General features: G+C 40.2%; 2 protein-coding genes across 2 annotated transcripts; one reads left to right on the top strand and one right to left on the bottom strand.

The window, feature by feature from the left end:
* Nucleotides 1–556: 556 nt before the first annotated feature.
* LOC116248011 (uncharacterized) lies at nt 557–2,260 on the top strand. Its single transcript, XM_031620556.2, has one exon. The coding sequence runs from the start codon at nt 827–829 to the stop codon at nt 2,018–2,020; it is 1,194 nt and encodes a 397-aa protein (XP_031476416.1). The 5' UTR covers nt 557–826; the 3' UTR covers nt 2,021–2,260.
* A 331-nt stretch (nt 2,261–2,591) lies between these two features.
* Nucleotides 2,592–19,586, bottom strand: LOC116248012 (actin-related protein 2). Its single transcript, XM_031620557.2, has 15 exons — nt 19,218–19,586; nt 17,571–17,681; nt 9,925–10,059; nt 9,736–9,807; nt 9,512–9,590; nt 8,036–8,085; nt 6,487–6,590; nt 6,334–6,402; nt 5,336–5,399; nt 5,141–5,209; nt 4,944–5,027; nt 3,753–3,811; nt 3,197–3,263; nt 3,033–3,116; nt 2,592–2,857 (listed from the first exon to the last, which is right to left on the bottom strand). Exons 1-15 carry the CDS (start codon nt 19,257–19,259, stop codon nt 2,783–2,785), a joined length of 1,164 nt encoding a protein of 387 aa, XP_031476417.1. The 5' UTR covers nt 19,260–19,586; the 3' UTR covers nt 2,592–2,782.
* Between the last annotated feature and the right edge of the window lie 1,279 nt (nt 19,587–20,865).

Raw genomic sequence — 20,865 nt, 5'->3', positions numbered from 1 at the left:
CTCAAGCCCAAGGCCCGATACTTCATCGGCCCGGCCCATTTATAACCGGGCCGACTCGATAACATTAACGGGCTTAACTTTTATCAATTTTTACGGACCGGGCTGGCCCGGCCCGACCCGATGCCCAGCCTTAGGCGAGACTAACCAAAGGTGATGATGTAAAATTAACTTGGACATGTGATTTGGCATTCGAGTTCGAGTCCGAGTCAAGGGGCTGTTTGGCAATAAAGGGAACCGAGTACTTGGAGACTCAAATCCCAAAATTGCATTGCTGGTTGGGAACATATCTCCGTCATCATCTCCGGCAAGTTAACTGCCCTATTTTAAGAACACGTCTCCTTTGAGGAGGGTAATCTCCGAATAAATGTTGAAATATTTTTCGGTGCTTTATTTAACCGTCCACCACGAGAAAATGAATAACAGGCAGGCGATTAAGTGAAAAATGGTCAAAACGCGCAGCTTATTTTTGTTATCCGGTTAAAGACGGGGCCTTTTGTAAAAGTCATTTGCAGAATCATATATTTCAACGTGGAAGGAGGAGAGAGAAACCATTGCTTCGATAGCAACTTCTGCAATTTCGTAGGGAAAATGGAGGCATCTAGAAGCAACTGTCGAGAAGCATCCGGAAGCCGTTGCAAATTCCAGAACTTTCGGGAGCTCCCCCCTCTCGCCCTTCTATATAAGCGTGCAAACACCTTGACCAGTGAACGCAAGAAAAATATCAACAATTTCTGACGACTTTCCATTTTCTTGAAAGCACAAGCCCAGAGATTTATTGGCTTTCCCAACTTGCCGAGGTCCTCGACTGAGAGCATCGTCATCGCCTATGGAGAGCACGCATTTCAGGAAGCCCTGGAGGAGCCCGGCTGTGTCCCCGTACTACAGCCCCGCGGCAAGGAGCGTACCGGTCAGGTCCGCGACAACCATGTCGCCAAAGGTCGTCTCCATTCCCGTCCACTTCGTCGCCAACGAGAGTCAGAGGTTGGCCGCGGCCGTGATGATTCAGAGCGCGTTCAAGGGCTACGTGGTGCGGAAGAACGTCCGGAAGATCGCTCGAGCCTCGGCGGAAGCAGACCGGTTGGGGCAGGCGATATCGGAAAGGGAGATGAGAAACCTCCTCCGCGATGATCCGAAAGAGAGGTTGAGGATGAACGAGTCACTCATGTCTCTGCTTTTACAGCTCGACTCGGTTCGCGGGGTCGATCCCGGTGTGAGGGACCTCCGGAAGGCCGCGACCCGGAGGGTGATCGCCTTGCAGGAGGCGGTGGACCTAATACCTTCGCGGGAGACGGAGGCTGAGGAGGTACGGGACGCGGACGGAGATGGATCAAGCGGAGGTTGTACCTGTGAAGACGGCGCCGATGAAACCCTAAACGTGCCGGAGCACGTAGATGCATGCGGTGCCGGAGGCACGATGGAGGAGGCTTGCCCAGTTCCAGTTCGCGACGATGTTGGCCTCAATCTTGCGGAGGGAAACCTAGCTGAAGCAAATCTCGTCGAGGCATCTCCACGTCGGGAAGGTCTTCAACAATGCTGCAACGATCTCATGGAAGAAGAAATCCTAGAAAACGATGGAAAAGAGAGGCCCGGGAAGAGAACTTTCACAGAGAACGAGGAATCGTCACCGCAAGGCGTGGAGAAAACTGTAGAACCCGTGCACAATGCGGAAAGCATTGAAGTCCCCAAATGTGTTCACGCAGAGGAGGACGGGGAGACGAAGGAAGCAATGGAGATCCAAGTCATCGAGAGCACAGTGAAGCCCAGAGGAGACCTGGCTTCTCAGGGAGACCAGATAACGGGTGTCGAGAGGGCGATCGAGTTGGTGATGGCGGAGAACAAGAGGCTAAGGAGCCTCGTCGCCGAGCTGTGCGAGAGGAATATAGTGCAGAGCCGGCTGATGAGCTCGCTGGCGGAGCGTGTGGATCAGCTGGAGAAGACCGCGAGACAACAGGAACTGAAGAAGAAAAAGAAGAAGAAGCAGAAGCTAGCGGTCAACCTCGCCAGGACACGGACGCCATAACCGTCGCACAAACGCATTTGGTATTCTAATGACGTGCAATCTTTTCTTTTCTTTTGTGACGTGCCGACATTTTTGTTTCTTACACCAACACTGTAAAAAAGGCTATCAAATTGCCCTTCCTTCTACTTTTCTAATGGCGAAATTCCGTTCTGTAACGTCTTGTATATGTTGGTTTCTCGTACTGTTTGATTGTTTCAAAGAGTATCTAAAATAAAAAAGGCATCCACTCTTTTCTGGTTATGCCCCATTTCAGATAGCAGCAAAAGGGGAAGGAAAGAAAATCTGTTTCCTATTCTGCTAAAATTGATAAATAAACTTGTGTAAGATGTCTGATCATCTCGACACTCAAGAAAGAGATCCAGAAGTTCCACGAAAAATAAACGTAGTTCAGGTCATCGTTCGCGCCAGCCTTGTCTGCTGGTGGCGCTCTACCTTGTTCTCACCGACCATTAATTCAATTTAAACTTTTTTTTTTTTTGGGATAAATACGCAATGAGAAAGGCAACTTTTGGGTGCATATTCATTTGCTCGCTTTGACAGGAAATTAGATCGCCACGGATACAGAACAATAAAGAGGAATAACAAATCTCTTGTCTGCAAATTGATTTGACTCTTTCCACGTGAGCTTTTTCTGGAGCCTTCCAGGGCTTTCATAAACTGTGACCACCATGAGGACACTCGAATGATCAATCTCTACAAGGAAATCTCTCATTCCTCTTCAAACTCCACGGCATGAAAAATATTTGCGGTGGCATCTACGGCTCAACCCAGCTTTCTTAAGCATGCGATACCTTCTTCCTGGTAATCCTCTTTAGTGATCCAGAGCTCGGGAGCCGTCTACAAACATTATTGAAAAATCACAAAAACTTGAGTGAAGCGATGTCCATTCCAGAAGTTAATAAAGATAGCCCAATAATCTAATCAGCGGTCAATCTGCGAGGCTTCTCACATGAAGGGGCGTACAATGCCTCCTGTTTCAGATATTTAAACCGCAGTATTGAACAGATCATACCTTCATTATGCTTGCAAGTACTGCGCCTCCCAGATAGACCAGGTGCTTTCTTCTTGGGGGGTCCTCTATTTTCAGCCTTAGCTTCTGCCAGCACAATACAGTCCACTTCAACCATGCAAATAGAAAAATGGATGTGTGTATGCGTGAGAGAGAGATAAAGAGACCTTCAAACCATCCCTATTTCCTTTCAAGACGTGTTCCACATACCGCTCTAGTATCTCTTTCTCCAAGCTGCACAATTGATCACCCACTTATTAGAGAACATCTCACGTTGCCGAAAGAGAGAAATAGAGAAGAACTCAGTATAGTGTGTTTTTGAGATGCAAGCCTGACGAGGGTTCAGCCCTCCACCTTTTCTTTCTCGGAGATACAGTATTGTTTCAACAGATGAATGAAGGGCAGCAACCCCAAATTCTTCATCATGTTTTGTTAGCTAACAAGGCACTCCAGATCAATCTAGGATTACTCCTGAGGGATGTGCTTAAATGAAGATAAAGCAATTTTACCAATTTGTACCAATGATACGGTCTTGGCAAGGCATTTAAGCTCACCCATCTCTTTCTTTTGCATCATCCCTTGATTGGTTGGTGCATCTCAAGTAGCACCAAATAATAAGGTTAACACATATCAGTGTTGCCAGATTTCCACTCAGGAAACAACTGAGTTACTAGCATCATATGTTCGCTTAATATTGACTAGCTGGATAGTTTCATTCATTACCGACTAGGCAACCCAGGATACATGGTACTTCCTCCGCTAAGAACAATGCTCCGGTAAAGCTGCACAAATAAAAAAAAAAAAAGGAAATTGGTGATGTATGCTTTTATGATGGTAGCATGAATTCCTAATCCGACTTTGTTTCTGATGTCGCATTTTGTTATCCAAGGTACCAAATAGTAGAATATTTGAAGATGAGCTTCTGGCGTATCAAAGTCAACCGTGAAGCCTAAAAGGATAACTGGTCTTTTATGAAAATCTTAGAAACATGCGCTAGCCACTTAGTAGTACAACAAAAACATGATTAAGTTTGGATTTCTTCATTTAAATGAAGAAAACAATCGGTTAAATGAAAGAAAGCCAATTTTAAGTATGCTTTTATCATAAAACCTTTAACTCTTTCAGGGGATATGGGAGCAAGCCTGGGAGCCTGAGATATATCTTGAAGTTGATAACACCAATTCCTAGATACACATCTAAGTTAATTTAATACTTTATCTGCAACTCTATTATGTGCCCAGCTTTTGAATATACAGAGACACACGCGCACACACACAGAAAATAACATCAAGCAAACAAATATATATATTCATTGTTTACATTCTTCAAATATAAATTAATAAACATAAAATACCAAAAATAGATCCAAAAAATATCAGATACGTGTTGTGTTCCCCTAGTGTGAAACTATCAAACCCCAGCTATGGTGTTAACATATTTCGCAAGAAATAATAGTGAAAATACTCATAACGATGAAAACAACATTGTGTCACGTGAAAGCAATTTATTTCAAATATCACTGGTGCTACTGGTGCTATGCTATGGTTAATAATTTACCACGCACAAATTCACCACAATGTGATGTCTAAAAATCTCGTGGCTTTAAGTTAACCAATCTAGGAGAGTATCTTTAACAAATATTGACAAGAAAGTAATCTCAACAAATACTGCCAGCACACATTATGTGGATCAGATTTACTACAGTAAAGTCGTGGTAAATTCATATGTGTGTGTGTGTGTGTGTGAGAGAGAGAGAGAGAGAGATTAGTACTGTAGATTCTTCCAGAGGATCCTAATCGTTAAAGCACTGTCCAATAGAAAACTAATGGGCACTAGTTGATAAATAAACATGGTATGAATTATTAACATGTTACCGTCACAGCAGGGGTATAATCAAAGAATAGAACTCTCTACCAGCATACGGTTGTCAATGTCCATCTCTTGTATACAGTGAAATACCATATCAGCAATACCATCGCCTTCAACATCTATAAGTTCCTGACAAGTAAACAAATTGACATCACATCGAAATATAATTACCAGCAAACCCATGGTATTGTTACGACAAAAATGCAACATGACAGAACAAGGAAAGAGACAAGCAGACTAACTGGAGTGAAAAGAGCTTCAGGTGCTTGGAAACGTTCTGTACCAACTTTTATGACCCTTCCATCTGGAAGCTGTTACAGAATAAAATTACAGAACTTCAGATGAGTATAACAAATGCCTCAACATTGTTGTCCAGAGAGTACATAATATGCTTAGAAAATATTGTATAACAGGAAGCACATGAATAATAATCTTACTGTGTAATTCTTAACCAGGATGGTGGTCTCCAAACCCAATTGATACTCGCGTTTATAATCATAACTGCAACCATGCTAGAAAAGGAAGATTTAGCAGTAAACTGTGGAAATACTAAGGTAAATTAAATAATGAAGATGAATCTTACAACAGTTGCAATATAATTTTATTTAATTATAAACGATCATTTTTCAGCACAGAATTACAAACGGAAGACTATAAAGGGAACTTTGGCAAGTAAAAACTCATTTAGTTGTAGAGTTCATTTTCATGTTAAGGAGCACCTTAAGAGGGTACGACTATCAATGATGAGAGGGTACTACCTATTAAAGGTATAGAAAGCACCACAACCAGAAATTTCTCATGTTTGACACATAAATTAAGTTTTACTAGAAAGCAAACATACCGGAAGAATCATTTTGGTAAAAGCGCTAGGCAGGCCTAGTTGGCAGACTCCATAAAAGAGCCAAGTAAGGGCCTAAGCATACTCAACAGGCAAAAGGGGGACAAAGGAAAGAGAATAAAAGGGAGAAAAAAAGAGGACAAAAGGAAAAATTGGGGATTTTGAAAAAAAAAACATCTCAATCAATATAAGAAGACAAAATAGGCACAAAATAAGTTAAATTTTAGAGTAAAGACTAAGATTTTTATATATATACTTTTTTTTGCTTGTACACCTACATGTTTCAGCCTAGATATGGAGGCTACCACTTAGAGCCTAGGTGCACTTTTAACTAAAAAGGCTTCTAAAGGAACAAGCTTCTTCATGTAGTGGAGAAAAATTATGAAGTGAAGGTGTTGAAAAACGAAAAGACTAAAGAGACTATCGTACAAAAGTATGACAAGGTGAAACAATTTTCAATGCAAGAAAAAGAAAATGGAGAGAAGCTCCTATTTAGTAGACCACTATTATGAAGGCTGAGACTCTTTTCATTAACAATCAAAAAGGAGGGTAATAAAAAGTAGAGATACAACTTGCTTGGTAAGAGTCTCAATCGACCTTATATAGCAGAGTTTCTCCTTGATTTCTCGGACAGTTTCAAAGTCAACTGATCTATTCATTGCGTACCTGAGAAACAAAAAGAGAAGAATGTGTAAGAGTAATGAAGTTGGCTTCATAAATATACCTACCTCACCAAACATAGCTTCTTACCCCCTTCGCAGCAATAGGTCCACAAGATAAGATGTTATGTGCCTTCCAGCTACATTCATTCGCTTTGTGAGATGCGGAAACGAGTAGCCATCCACAACAGGAACCTAACAAGTGAATGTCAGTCAGTAGAGTTCCCACTGGATACTGAACTTGCCTTTTGACTACTTATAAAAGACGTACTAGCAAATCATGTGAAAGAGGAAGCTTCGAATCATGAAGATTTACTTTCACACACTCGATGGCAGTGTTCTCTAAAGGTCCAAAAAAAAGAGACAAAATGAGCAGAAAATAGCAACATAATACACAGTTTTAACATCGTGGACAACATCAAGAAAGTGTCAGCCAATTGCCAAGCTCAAAGTACAAAACAGCAAAGAGAGTTTAAGCAGCCTGTCATCTGCACTATTTTGCTGCACATAAGAAGTATGCAGCAGTTCAAATACTTTGGATATCGTAATCCAACTCCTTGCCATAGACAATTTTCTGCCACATCTTGAGAACTTCCGCTAAAAACAGTGTCATGCAGGAAACTATCCAACTCACAGAAAATTTCAATAATAGGATAATGCGGAAAAGAAACATGCTGAACCAAACACTAGATTAATGCCCTGAGGCCATTGGCCTTTCATGTGCAGGTTTGGGCTAAAGCAATAGTCCTAGTGCAAAATGCGACTCAATAACCATAATTTATTGCTTGTGTCTTTTTGTTATTTAACCCAATAATTTTCTCTGTTTTCATTGTCTTGATGTGAGTAGATGAATAAGCTTCTTGAATATTTTAGTAAATAATCCTTGTATTCAAGCTAATATGAAGCTACTTGGCTAAATGGTCTGGGCTTTGAATATCATGGTTGTCAGAGGGCAGAGTTAGACAGGTGGTTGGAATTTTTGAAACTGGCCATCAAAAGAAGGAAAAAGAAGAATATAAAGAAAAGGAGTTGGACCTACATTAATAGAAGCTTGAAAACCTGAGTACCCTTTGGTGGTGACCTATGTAGTCAAGAGTGCATCTAAGCAGCCATCTTTTCATCTGGGTTGGCCCACCTAGGTGCTCAAGTGAAAAAAATGTCATAAAATTCCCCAATATCATTTTTTATTCCCTTTCTTCTTCTTCTTCTTCTTCTTCTTCTTCTTCTTCTTCTCTTTTCCTTTCTCATGTTTTTTGTTCTCCTTCCCCTTCCTCTTCCTCTCTTATTGTTTTTCCTTTATTTATTGCTTTTGGCCCGTGCCTAATCCTTTAGGCCCACCTAGTGATTTTGACTCCAAAGGCAGTGCCCATGGTAAGAGTAATTTGAGGTCATTAATTGCCAAAAAAAAAAAAAACCAAAAGAAAAGTTAAAATCCAAAAGGTCAGTCATAGGTCAGTCATCACTTGTTCCAAATCTAGTTCATCTTGCCAGTAGTATATACCTAGAGCAGAAGCATTATGTCATGCTGGTAAATAACAGAAATTTCATTTTAAGGCATCATAAGAAGATACAATAGAATTTTACTTTTAGAAAACTGAGTAGGTTATATTCTACACCAGGCACAGGATAGGGTCACTTACCACATGGGTGACACCATCACCAGAGTCAATGACAAGACCATGCAGTAAACCTGCTTGAAAGAACATAATGTTAAAATTGCAATTGAAACCATTGTCACATATATAGTTTACAGGTATTATAGGGCAAGAAATTTCTCGGGTATAATATAGCAAAGTTGTATATCTCGGGAAAAAATCGACAAATTTTTTAAAAAAAAAAATTAAAAATTTTAAAAAATCCCAAAATTTATATAAAAATAAAATAAGTCAGAAATTAATAAAAAATACTAAAAATGCGAAGAAACCCATATAATACGGAGTTTTTTACGTTTTTTATATTTTGCAATTTAAAAAAAATGTGTCTTATTGCCGTGTTATATGGCTAACTTATTTTTGGCGCATTTAACGCGTCATTTTTTACTAAGACGCGACATTTGTGACAATGATTGAAACCAAGTAAATGTCAACTATTAGCTCGAGGATATGAAAGAAAATGGACCCCAGAACAGATAAACTGACTTTGCAGGGTTAGGAGACCTGTGTCACAAAACAAGGAATTGAAGAACATAAACTGAGACAAACAACCAGGGTCTACATGTACCTATCCCAGTCACCTGAATGGACAACTAACAAGAACTATAAAAACCAAGTCTACAAAGAGTGGTATAAGATGCCCAAAATGGAGACGGATCTAACTCAACCTTCAACATCATGTTATTTGGCATTATGAGCTACATACTAGTTGATCATTAATTTCAATAAAAAGTCTGAATTAAGCTTGAAATTTCTATGATAGCCAGCAAAAAAGAAGGTTCTGAGGAATACTAAATCTTGGATGCTAGAATGAGCATCAGTGCATGTAGAATGACGTACAATCAAAGATCTAAACCAGGAGGACCAGTCAGAAATGATATACAGATATTTAACTTTTTGTGTATACATCACAAAGAGTCACTAGCTAAGTCGCATTCAGTAAGGTCTACGTACCCATGTCGCCGTACCTGTACCTAAAGTGAGTACTTGAACACACTTGGAGACTTTTTAACTTGAAGCTGATCCAAAGTATTCCAAACTACTTAATTTACTTGATTTCTAACTCAATTTTCATTCTATTTTGTAGAGTTATTGTTCATTAACAGATAATGGTTATTTATACCACTTGTTTATTTAAAAGTTGCTTTCATCTTTCATTTTATTTTTTTTGTTTATACACACACACACACACACACGTCATACCCACATTTTCTAAAGTTACTATATCCATACCCGCATCTCCGTACCCATGCCCATGTGACTTAAGTCACAAGGCAACAAGCTACTGAAAGTCAAATAGTCAGCCATCCATCCATCCATTACAAACATGTGATTAAGCTATCATCGAGAATAAAGATAAGGGTATAATAAGAAACAAAAAAAAAGTAAGGAAACGGAGTATAGAAGAAACCACAGGAGAGAAAATATTATCAGGTCTTAACCTCAAATTATCTTGAAATGCACCTTGAGCATACAATGTTAGAACGGCCTGGATTTGGATGAAGACAGCATTGAACCCATACTTCTCAAACATTGTCTCAATCTGAATATATTTCAGACAACAGCTAATAAGATTGAGACAAAATACAGTTTTTTTCCAACATGACCAACAATGAGACACAATAGCATTCAGAAAAATATTTGCTAATGGGAAATAGTACTATGCTGACTCTGGCCACTGCACTCACCATTTTCTCTCTGTTTTTTGAAGGGTTGAGAGGAGGATCTGTAAGTAAGATCCAACATTCCGTTGGATCTACCTGTCACAAGCCAGTTCAATATAAATATGTTTCAGATTCAAGTGGACAAGAAACAACATTAACAAGTCACTGTTAAAAAAAAGTAGAAAACTAAAATACACCAGAAAACAATATTACTTTTAACTCGTTAAAGAAGGCATGGTCCCAAACATGGCCCATGTCATCCCAGTTCTGAACTATGCCATTATTCACAGGATAAGACACGTCAAGTTGATGCCGCCATTCTGCACATGCAGAGCCCACAACAACATCCTGAATGACAAAAAAAAGTACAGCCATTTGAGCCACATCAAATCAGCAAAACCCTGATACATAACCATTCTAAATTTCTAATCTTCGAAATGAGTATGTTCACGAGAACATTCCTCCAAAGTGAATTTGGACTCTATGAACAGATTGTGTGCTAAACCAAGACAAAACACACCTTAGACATTAAGATAGGAAATCTGGAAAAAAAAAAAAAAAAACATTTGAATGACAAGCCAGGCAAAGGTCAATCATGTGGTTGTGTTCTATCTTTACAAAGAAAAAGACAAATAAATTAGAAAGATTGAGACCAATATTCATCAAACCATGTGAATGAGATTTCATACTACCATTCTACTGGAACTTTGACATAGAACATTGCGGGTTGTTGACGTATATGTGTGTTCGGGTTCGGGTCTGGATCCTGTCCGACCCATTTTTTTTATGTATTTCTTTTAAGTACGTGTGACCCCTTTTTCATTTGAATGAAAAAAATTAAGAGAGAGTGAGGTACCGGCAGCTAGTAGGCACCGGAACTCCCCCCGTTTGTGGTTTTTCTCCCCTCGAGTTCGAGAGTTTTCCACGTTACATTGATCTTCGATTTCTTTTGCACTCTCGATCCTACTTTTCTACATGGTATCAGAGCCAACGAGCTTTTGGGCTTTAGTTTAATCTTCCATCGTGTTTCCTCTCACCAGCGATAACCTGGTCGTTGTTTCACGTCATCGTCGACAGCATCTTCCCACATCGCCCATCGCCAGCATCTTCCCACATCACCCATCGCCAGCATCTTCCTGCATTGACTGAATGGACGCCCACAGTCGCCAACGTCTCCAGCATTGGCAGAACTGCTGCCCAGCATCGCCAACTCCTCCTACGTCGCCAGTGCTGTCGTCCAGCTTCGTCGGCCCTCTTGCGTCACCTGTGGTACCACCCAGCCATCGCCTGAGTTGCACGGCGTCTGCTGGTTGCCGACCACCACCAGAGTTGCCATCGCCTGGGCCGAAGGAGCAAGTTTTGGTAAGCTCTTCATTTTTTGCCGTTAACCCACAGCAGTTGCTGCTCTTGCCCATTGCTCTTGTCTGGTCAGCCGTCGCCTGAGCAACTGACACCGTCAAGCAGCCCTCTTTGCTGGTGCCGAGGATGCCCACCACCGCCACTGCTCTCTGCTCTTGGTTTTCGCTGCCCTCCTTCTTCTCTGTCTCTGCCTTCACCAGGTTTCTCTACCGTGTATTTTTGTTTCCTTCGTCCCTGCCGAAGACATTGTTGGTGCCGCCCCTGCACTGCTGCTCCTGTTTCTGCCATGTGCCTTGTTTTTTTTGCTGCACTGTTGAATCTTGATTATGGCAGAATCCACCTCCTCTACTGTCAATACAGACCAGGCTGATGTTGATGCCACTAGAATTGAAAATATCCCCATTCAAGTTACCACTATTCGCCTCACTAAAGAAAATTACCTTCAATGTTCTGCTGCTATCACTATGGGAATTGCTGGTCGGGGCCGTATTGCCTATGTAAATGGGAGGAAGATTAAACCTGTTGAGACTAGCGCTGCATGAGACACATGGTTTCTTGAGGACAACCAAGTCAAAACTTGGATTGTCAACTCTGTGTCCTCCGATATTCAACCCCTCATCCTTCGTAAGAGGACTGCGAGAGATATGTGGGTTATTTTAGGAATAGATGTATGACCAGAAAAAGAATGATGTTCGTGTGTATCAACTGATGAAAGATGTCTATGCTATACGGCAATGAGATCTCTCTATGGCAGACTTTTAAGCGGCATTGAAATCAAAGTGGGAGGAACTCGACTACTATTCTGATGATACTTGGGATTGCTCCCAAGACCAGGTGCGTCATTTAGCCAAGGAGTAGAAGAATAGGGTATTCTTATTCTTAGCCGGACTGAACGACGACTTTCAAGGTATAAAGAGCCAAATTCTTAATTCAAAAGAAAAGTTTAGTATTGAAGATGTTTATTCCCGTGTTGAGGCTAAAGAGCAAGGACGTTTAGTTATAACTGAAAAAAAGGGGGATCATACCTCATATAATGAAAGGTCTGCTCTTGTTAGCCGAGCCCCAATGGGAGCTGCCCGACCTCCTCGAAAATGTACTCATTGCAAGAAAACTGGACATACCATGGAGTTTTGTTGGGACCTGCATCCTGAAAAGAAGAATAGTCGATGGAGGTCTTCTAGTGGGAAGAAGCCTGTTCCTGACGCTACTAACCCTAATGGTAGGAAAACTCTTATCTCTACTCAACAAATTCGTGAGCTTCGTGCATATCTAAGTCAGATTGAGATCAGTCAGACCGAGGCATCAGATGATGTGAAAGTTAATCGCACCTTCGCTATTGCTGGAGAAAAAGGTAATTCTTATATAAGAGAATGGATTGTTGACAGTGGTGCCACCCACCACATGACCAGCAACCCTAAGTTTTTTCACGAAATATAAGCTTTTCTCTGGGAAGGAAAGTGTTTCTCTTGCCGATGGTTCTTCTATCTCTGTGGCTGGGAAAGGAAGTCTCTCACTTTTGAACAAATTTTTAGTTCACAATGCTCTAGATGTTCCTCATCTTCTCGTGAATCTCTTGTCAGTTAGCAAGATTACGAAAGAGCAATATTGCGAACTTATTTTTTCTGTTGATCGTTGTGTTTTGCAAGACTTGGTGACAGGGAAGAGGATTGGGATTGGTTTGGCTTCTGAGGGGCTATATCGTTTACCCGTGCGTGTTACCACAGCTCTCATGACGGAGGTTAGAAAAACTAAGAAGAATAGAGAGGACCTCCTTTGGCTATTTTTGTATTGGCATGAACGCCTTGGGCATCTTCCTTTTGGAGTTTTGAGACAATTATTTCCTGATTTATGTTCTAATTTAGATATGAATATGATATCTTGTGATGTGTGTTAGTTTGGCAAACATGTAAGGGCTTCGTATCCTATATCTTCCACTCATTCTAATGAAGTTTTTGCCTTGAATGTGTGGGGGCCTTCGGGCATTCATTCTCGTCATGGCTTTCAGTACTTCATAACCTTTATAGATGATTGTTCTCGCAACACTTTTGTGTACTTACTGAAAGACCGTAATGAAGTGCTTTGTGGAGTCCCAATTTGAGAACTCTGTTGAGACTTTTCGGTCTGACAATGCCCATGAATATATGTGTCAGTCTATTGATAATATCTTTCGAAAAAAGGGGATTGTTCATGAGACATCTTGCAGTTATACTCCCCCCCCCCAAAATGGGGTGGCTGAGAAAAAGAACCGTCAGTTAATGTCACCAGGGCCCTCTTGTTTCAAAGGAATTTTCGAAAACAGTATTGGGGTGATGTTGTCCTCACTAGTGCATATTTAATCAATAGTATGCCTAGTTGTGTGCTTAATAGGCAGATTCCCTTTTCTATGCTACCAGAGAGTCGTCAGCCCTTTTCTCTTCCACCTCGGGTCTTTGGTTGTGTTTACTTTATTCACAATCACAATCATAATGTTAAAAGCTAGATCCTTGGTCGATTAAGGGTGTTTTTGTAGGCTATTCTCCCACTCAAAAGGGGTATAAGTGCCTTGATCCCTCTACTGGTTGTATCTATGTCACCAAGGATGTCACTTTTCTGGAACATGCCTCCTATTTTGGTGAGAATCCTCTTCACGGGGAGAAGTCTATGTGAAGGGCAGAGTATTCTCCGAGTCAAAAAATTCAATTCACAGATTTTCTGGATTACAAACGGGAAGAGAGTCAAGCTACAGTCACTGATGTTCCTGAACATGAGAAGGATGAAGGTTGTTGGACTAGGACTGTAGAGGAACGTAACCACTTGTTTGGGTAGGTTTACTTTCGGCAAAGATTGCCTACGACTGGAAAGAATTCTACTCTCAATCCCAATGCTACATCTTCCTTGGATGACCCAAGTCGTGCTTGGGAGGAGTCAGTTAAAAATGAGCTCCAGACAGAAGTTGTCAATGAAGAGCTACCCATTGCCCTTAGGAAGGGTGTCAGGTCAGGTACTCAACACCATATTGGCAATTTCATATCATATTCTAAACTGAACAATGACTACAGATGTTTTATTACTTTATATCATCTCTTTCTTTTTTTTGGTACATAGGAACGGTTTAGAACCACATTAACTAACTATAGCACGAGGTCGAGCTACACCAATCGATCCTCCTCAAATCTTTACCATCTCTTTCTTTGGCTGTGATTCCCAGGACTGTTGCTGAGGCTCAGAGTGATTCCAAGTGGACCCATGCAATGCGAGAAGAGATGGAAGCTCTGAAGAGGAAGAGAACGTGGGAGGTGGTAAAGATCCCCGAAGCGACTCATCTGGTTGGATCCAAATGGGTTTACACCATTAAGTACAAGCCAAATGGAGTGTCGATAGGTACAAAGCTCGCCTTGTTGCCAAGAGATTCAATCAGAAATATAGAATTGAATATTTAGAGACTTTTGCTCCAGTTGCAAAGATGAAGACCGTTAGAGTTGTTACCTCTTTAGCTGTGATAAGGGAGTGGAAAATGTATCAACTTGATGTTAAGAATGCGTTTCTTAATGGCGACCTTGAATAAAAGATGTATATGGGTATGCCTCCAGGATATGAGGAAACAGGAAGATGTTAAGAATGCGTTTCTTAATGGCGACCTTGAAGAGAAGGTGTATACAAGCACGGTTTGAACGACTTAGGCAAGTTATGAGACGATATGGGTATAATCAAGAAAATGGAGATCATACACACTTTGTGAAGAGGAAAGAGTATAAAGTTACTCTTTTTTAAGTGTATGTTGATGATATGATTGTTACAGGTGATGATGAGAACGAAATAATAAAATTAAAGAAGCTATTGACTGTTGAGTTTGATCTCAAGGACCTTGGCAAACTAAGATATTTTCTTGGTATTGAAATTGCTAGATCGGGCAAGAGCCTAGTGTTAAATCAACGAAAGTACACTTTAGATTTACTAAAGGAGACTGGGAAACTAGGGTGCAGACCGACCTCTACTCCTCTAGATACTGAGCACAAGCTCAGTATTAAAGTTGGAGAACCTCTCTGTGAAGAGGCCAAGGGGAGGTATATGTCTGGTTGGGAAGTTAATCTATCTTACTCTAACCAAACTTGATATTATCTTTGCTGTGAATGTTATGAGTCAGTTCATGCATGTTCCGACCGAGACTCACCTGAAGGCAGTTGACAGGATCTTGTGTTACTTGAAGAGGAATCCCAGCAAGGGGCTCCTATATGCAAAACAAGGTCCTTTCGAGATTGAAGGGTATTCTGATGCTAACTGGGCTGGCTGTGTTGATACTACGAGATCAACCTCAGGGTACTGTATCTAAAGAGACAAGATGTTTGTTCCCACTCTAGTGCAGTGGATGAATACCTATGTCACACGGATACGGGTACGGGTACGGGTACGGGGATACGGCAAGTTTCAAAATTTTAGGATACGCGGACACGGCGAATATTAAATTCAAAAAAAATAAAAATGATAAAAAGATGGAAAAAACGTATAATGAACATAAAATTTATGAAACAGTGAAATAAAACATCGCACATAAGATGAAAAATATGATTCTAAACCGTCCAATCTTCAAACCAAAACATCCCCAAATCGGCAAGAAATATCCAATATACATTAAACATAAAAAAAAGATGGAAAAAACGTATAATGAACATAAAATTTATGAAACAGTGAAATAAAACATCGCACATAGCATTGAAGAATATGATTCTAAACCAAAAACATCCCCAAATCGGCAAGAAATACCCAATCTAAAAAATCCCCAAATAAAAGTTGAAACCCTAACTTCTAATATCGAAAATAATAGACAAAAGAAACACTTACCTGTCTGTCGCCGGCTGCCGCCGGACGCCACCGGAAGTCGCCGGAGGTCGTCGCCGTCGCCCGCCATTGCCGAACTGTGCTGCCAGCCTGCGGCGGAAGCCGTCGAGGGTAAAGGAAGGTCGACCGTCGAGGGTAAGTGTTAATGCGTAAAACAAAACGGGTTAAAAAATCGGTTATAAAAGTGGTTTGGATCGGGTCTGACCCAGACCCGATCCAAAACGTATCCAGCCGTATCGCCGTGTCGGGATCCCCGTGTCGGCGTGTCGACGCCGGTACTTGAACCATTCTGCCGTATCCGTGTGACATAGATGAATACAGAGCTGTTGCTATGGGAGTGTCTGAACTACTATGGCTGAAAGTATTGTTGACTGATATTGGTATAGAGATTGAAGGGCCAATGAAGATGTATTGTGATAACAAGTCAGTGATCAACTTGGCCAACAACCCTGTGTTACATGACCGAACAAAGCATGTTGAGATTGACTGTCACTTCATTTGAGAGAGAATTGATGCTAAAGAATTGGTTCTTCCATACATGAAGTCTGAAGACCAAACTGCTAATGTTCTGACTAAAGCTTTACCTTCGACTCTGTTTGAGAGGAATGTATCCAAGTTGGGCATGTTCGATATTTATGCCCAACTTGAGGGGGAGTGTTGACGTATATGTGTGTTCAGGTCTGGGTCTGGATCTTGTCCGACCCATTTTTTTCATGTATTTCTTTTAAGTATCGTGTAACCCCTTTTTTATTTGAATGAGAAAAATTAAGAGAGTGAGGTACCGGCAGCTAGTAAGCGCCGGAACTCCCCCCGTTCGTGGTTTTTCTCCCCTCGAGTTCGAGGGTTTTCCACGTTACATTGATCTTCGATTTCTTTTGCATTCTCGATCCTACTTTTCTACACGGGTGCAATTTGAAAAAGATTCTCAATGTCCTGAACGTTATGATCAAAATCTTCCAATAAATGATGGTAACATATTGGTATAGGCATTAACAAAATTCACCGTGGAAAGTAAGTACTAAATTTCTACGTTATAAGGGGGAAAATTAACTAGAACAATGTCATATGTTTGATTTTACCAGAAAGGAAAAGGAATCAGTGATCCTTATCTTGAGAGAATCATGAACGTTAATCTAAGTTGCATGTATGCTGCCATTGTGGTATATGAGTCAATTACCAAACTGATCACTCATGAAATCAAGTAATAAATTGACAGGTATCTCTGAATTTCATGTTCAAACAAGTATTAGTAATTCAACTCATAATTGTTCCTTTTGCAACCATCTACCACATAAGCTGTTAGCACTATTGGAACTATGATACAAAATCTGGATAACCCATGATCTTGTAGAAATTTTAAAAGTCACACTTCCACCATATTTACCAGCATTTGTGGCAACTTTTCTATGTTTTATATATTGCTGGCATACAGGAAAGTTAGAAAGTAGCTAATATAAATAGGTAACTACCAAAAAAACCTTTTGAATTCCCTGATCAGGAAAATACATATATTATCTGATCCTGATGTGTCTCCCTACTATCATGTAAAATCAATTCCCAATTTACATGAAATGGTTCTAATACATACTCTGAATTTAAGCTAATGAGGACAAGGTACTTATATAGCTGTCAAGACCTCTTATAAACAAAATATTGGGACTGTAGGAAAAAGGAAGTTAAATGACCTTCAATTCTTGTTCTGTCAATGATTCTTCATACCGTAACATGGGATGACCTACTGCACAAGGGAATACAGATGTTGGGAAGTTTTCTCCAGCAAATCCACATTTTACATACTGCAGAAATACAAATGAACTAAGTTAAAGCATATACAGACTTTATGTAAATCCTAAAGTACAGGTAAATTGTCATATCTGACAAAGTAATGACTCAAATAAGCATAATGACAGAATCATGAAAATATTTACAGAAAAAGAAAAAAATTGAAAGGTGCTACGGATTGATTGAATCCTTTTAGTGACACGACAATTTATGCCTCCACCTGAGTAATGGATCAATTTGGGTTACACGAATTGTGGAAGCACATAATCATATAATATAGAAGTTGATGCAGTGATATTCCCAATAATGTTCCAGTTAGGCCACATTTTTCCCTTCTCCTTGGAGGAATTGTGGCAGAAGGTTAAACCATATTTAACATACTGATAAACCAAATTTAAAGTTTCATCAGCTAAACATCCCAGACTTGGTTTAATTACATCACTGAGACCATTAGAATGTGATCCCAGTAGAAACTATTTCAAGGGATTGCTCTTTCAAACTTCAGTGTGAAAAATCAAATGCATATCAACTGCAGGTGTAAATCGATTCACAAAACATGCTTGTCTCCATTTTCTACCAGCAAGCTACAACAGCTGGTCAGGGGATATGAAACCATTGATAGGTTAATCAAATGTAAGTATAACTGAATGAGTATGTTACGAAGACCAACCGTTCACTACACTAGTAGTAGTAGTAGCCCACTGTGTGATTTTTCTTGTTCGACTTATAGGTGCATAGAACACAGTACGCAGAAGCTGAAAGAAGTAACTTTCTGACATATAGAACTAAAACTAAACTTCGTGGGATGATTAATAACCTTGTCCCTCCCACCCCACGTACTGTAATACGTAACCCACTTTTGACCCTGATAAAGATAGACTTCACAGGTCACCACAATGGTGACGTTAAAAAACATTAAGACAAGTCTGAAAGGATTAAATTCCATCGCCGATTTAACAAAGACATCAATAATAATCACTTTGTATTGCATACCCAATTAAACAACCTACTGAACAAGACGCAAACAATCTATATTGCGCTATGTAAGATTATGATATAAACTGAAATGATGCAAAATTGTCCATCAAAAGATAAGCAACTAAAACCCATCCGCCGACAGCACAGGCAAACTCAACCAAATGCATAAACATCATAATATATTAAAGTTTACACGAATTTTGTATGAACTCAAAACTAAACCCCTTCGCCAAAGAAAGCTAAACTCACGAAATATTCTGAAAAACCAATCCACACAAAATCAATGAATTCCTGCAAAGAGAAAATTCAGCACAACAGAGAGGAAACGTAAGCTATTCATGGTTTCCTATAATTCGACCGGGTCCAGTGTCAAACAGAATCCATTGAACCCTAGAATGATCAACACCTTGATAAAGAGGATATCCAAAGCTTTCATTACCACGGAATACCAGCAAATCGAATAATCATGATAAATGAAAATCCATCTTCAGATTTCCAACACCACCCGCAGATAGATAAATACCCATATGTTGAGAGACAGAGAGAGAGAGAGAGAGAGAGAGAGAGATTACGCCGGTGCCGTTGTCGCACACTACCACCGATCTGTTGTCCATGGTCGATGATCCCGTCGAAGAAAATGAGAAAGGAAAGAAACGAGCACTGGCTTCTGATTTCGCCTAGCAGCTGGGCGCGGCGCAGTCTTGAAATATCGTAAGAAAACGAGACCCTCCCCGTCACAAACTTTCCCGTCTAAGCGCGGGGCAGGGCATTTGGCGTAGAACCCCCTTGCGGCTATCTCGGCGCTCGAGCGCGTCGACTTCTCGCGTCAGCTAAGCGTCTGATCTCGATGCCGCAATGGACCGTTGCATGTCCTCTTCCTCCATTGTCCTCCTCCATCCGTTTCAATTTTTAGTGCTTCGAAAATTTCCATTGCCATCAAAGCTTCTCCAACTTCATCGATATAATTCTCTTTGGAGGAGTCCAATTTCGTGTACGATATTTCGTGTACGATATTCTCCTCAGTGTAATCTTGCAATTACATTTTCCTTTTACATGTTTCTACAATATATATCAGTTCATTGTCTATTCAAGAGAGTTTTTTTAATTGCTTTGCTTAAATACCATGGCAACTTTTTTTGTTAAACACAAAGAAAAAGGGGTGAGATGCTTTCTAACATGGGATTCCCACATTTTAATAGCGAGGCATCTTGGTAATTTATAAGATGCAACTTTTTCATATTTCATTTTTACCCTTATAGGGAGAGGGGTCTTTTGATTTAATTAGCATGAATATTTTGGCCATTTCTAGACATCGTTCTTTGTTAGGGTTCATACTTACATAACCCGAGTAGACTTCTCTATTGTCGGGAATTGTTTGGGCATAGCCAAATTGCCGGAAAAAGTTGGGGAGAACTAACATGTGTCGTGCTTGAAAGTGAACTAACATGTGTTGGAATACATTGTTCTGTTGGTTCAAAAATATAGTTTCAAGTGTTCGTGGTTGATATGGAGCTTGGTGAGAGATCAGTCATCAATTTGATTCTCATGAGTGCTACTCTTCTATACTACAGAAGTTGGTCTCTTGAGTTGAAGAAAGTAAATGTAAGTTCATTTACATCTTGCTGCTGCTCTAGGGCCCTAGGATTAGAAAGAAGGAGGGGGGCTTCAGCTTCTCACTCGGTGGTGGGGTTTCATCCCGCCCACCTAAAAGTGTTTCTGGTTGATTTGGAGTAACATATTTCCGAGTTCAGAAACTTTGAAATTCCCGAGAGGTCAAAATCTTGGGTTTGGGGCCAACCTTGTTTTTATTGATGTGTTACAAAGAAAAACGATCCACCTTTTAATTAGATTTAGGCCTGGCACAATTTTGTACTCGTCTATATATATCAATGTAAAACCAGTTGCGCATATGGTGTTGATTTCCTTTATATTTATTTTCGATTGCATCTACCATGTGTGTGTGTGAATATGTGTATCTAAACTGAATCATGGTTCAGCATTTATTTGTCAAATGGATAGCTGATGAGGGCAATAATGTCTGGCTCTTTTTGTTTTTCATTTTGTTTCTCACATGGTAATGAATTTTAAATTTAAACATAGAAATACCAAAAAGCAAAGATAGAAAGTTTACACTTTTTTATAGAAACATGTGCTCCAATGGAAACAATCTTTTTCTTTAACTATTCATTTATATAATTTTACAAAGTTTCCAATTATGTG

Source organism: Nymphaea colorata, chromosome 2 (genome assembly GCF_008831285.2).
Source record: "Nymphaea colorata isolate Beijing-Zhang1983 chromosome 2, ASM883128v2, whole genome shotgun sequence".
In the NCBI taxonomy this organism is placed as follows: domain Eukaryota; kingdom Viridiplantae; phylum Streptophyta; class Magnoliopsida; order Nymphaeales; family Nymphaeaceae; genus Nymphaea; species Nymphaea colorata.
The sequence above is the reverse complement of the archived record's forward strand: the minus strand, read 5'-3'. Positions and strand labels throughout refer to the sequence as shown.

Excerpts from the sequence above, each read along its gene's own strand:
- LOC116248011 (XM_031620556.2), top strand. The coding sequence starts at position 827 with ATGGAGAGCACGCATTTCAGGAAGCCCTGGAGGAGCCCGGCTGTGTCC.
- LOC116248012 (XM_031620557.2), bottom strand. The coding sequence starts at position 19,259 with ATGGACAACAGATCGGTGGTAGTGTGCGACAACGGCACCGGC. Across the intron at positions 8,086-9,511 it reads TCTAACATTGTATGCTCAAG|GTTTACTGCATGGTCTTGTC; the intron begins GTGCATTTCAAG and ends TCTTTCAAGCAG. Across the intron at positions 6,403-6,486 it reads GACCTATTGCTGCGAAGGGG|GTACGCAATGAATAGATCAG; the intron begins GTAAGAAGCTAT and ends TTTGTTTCTCAG.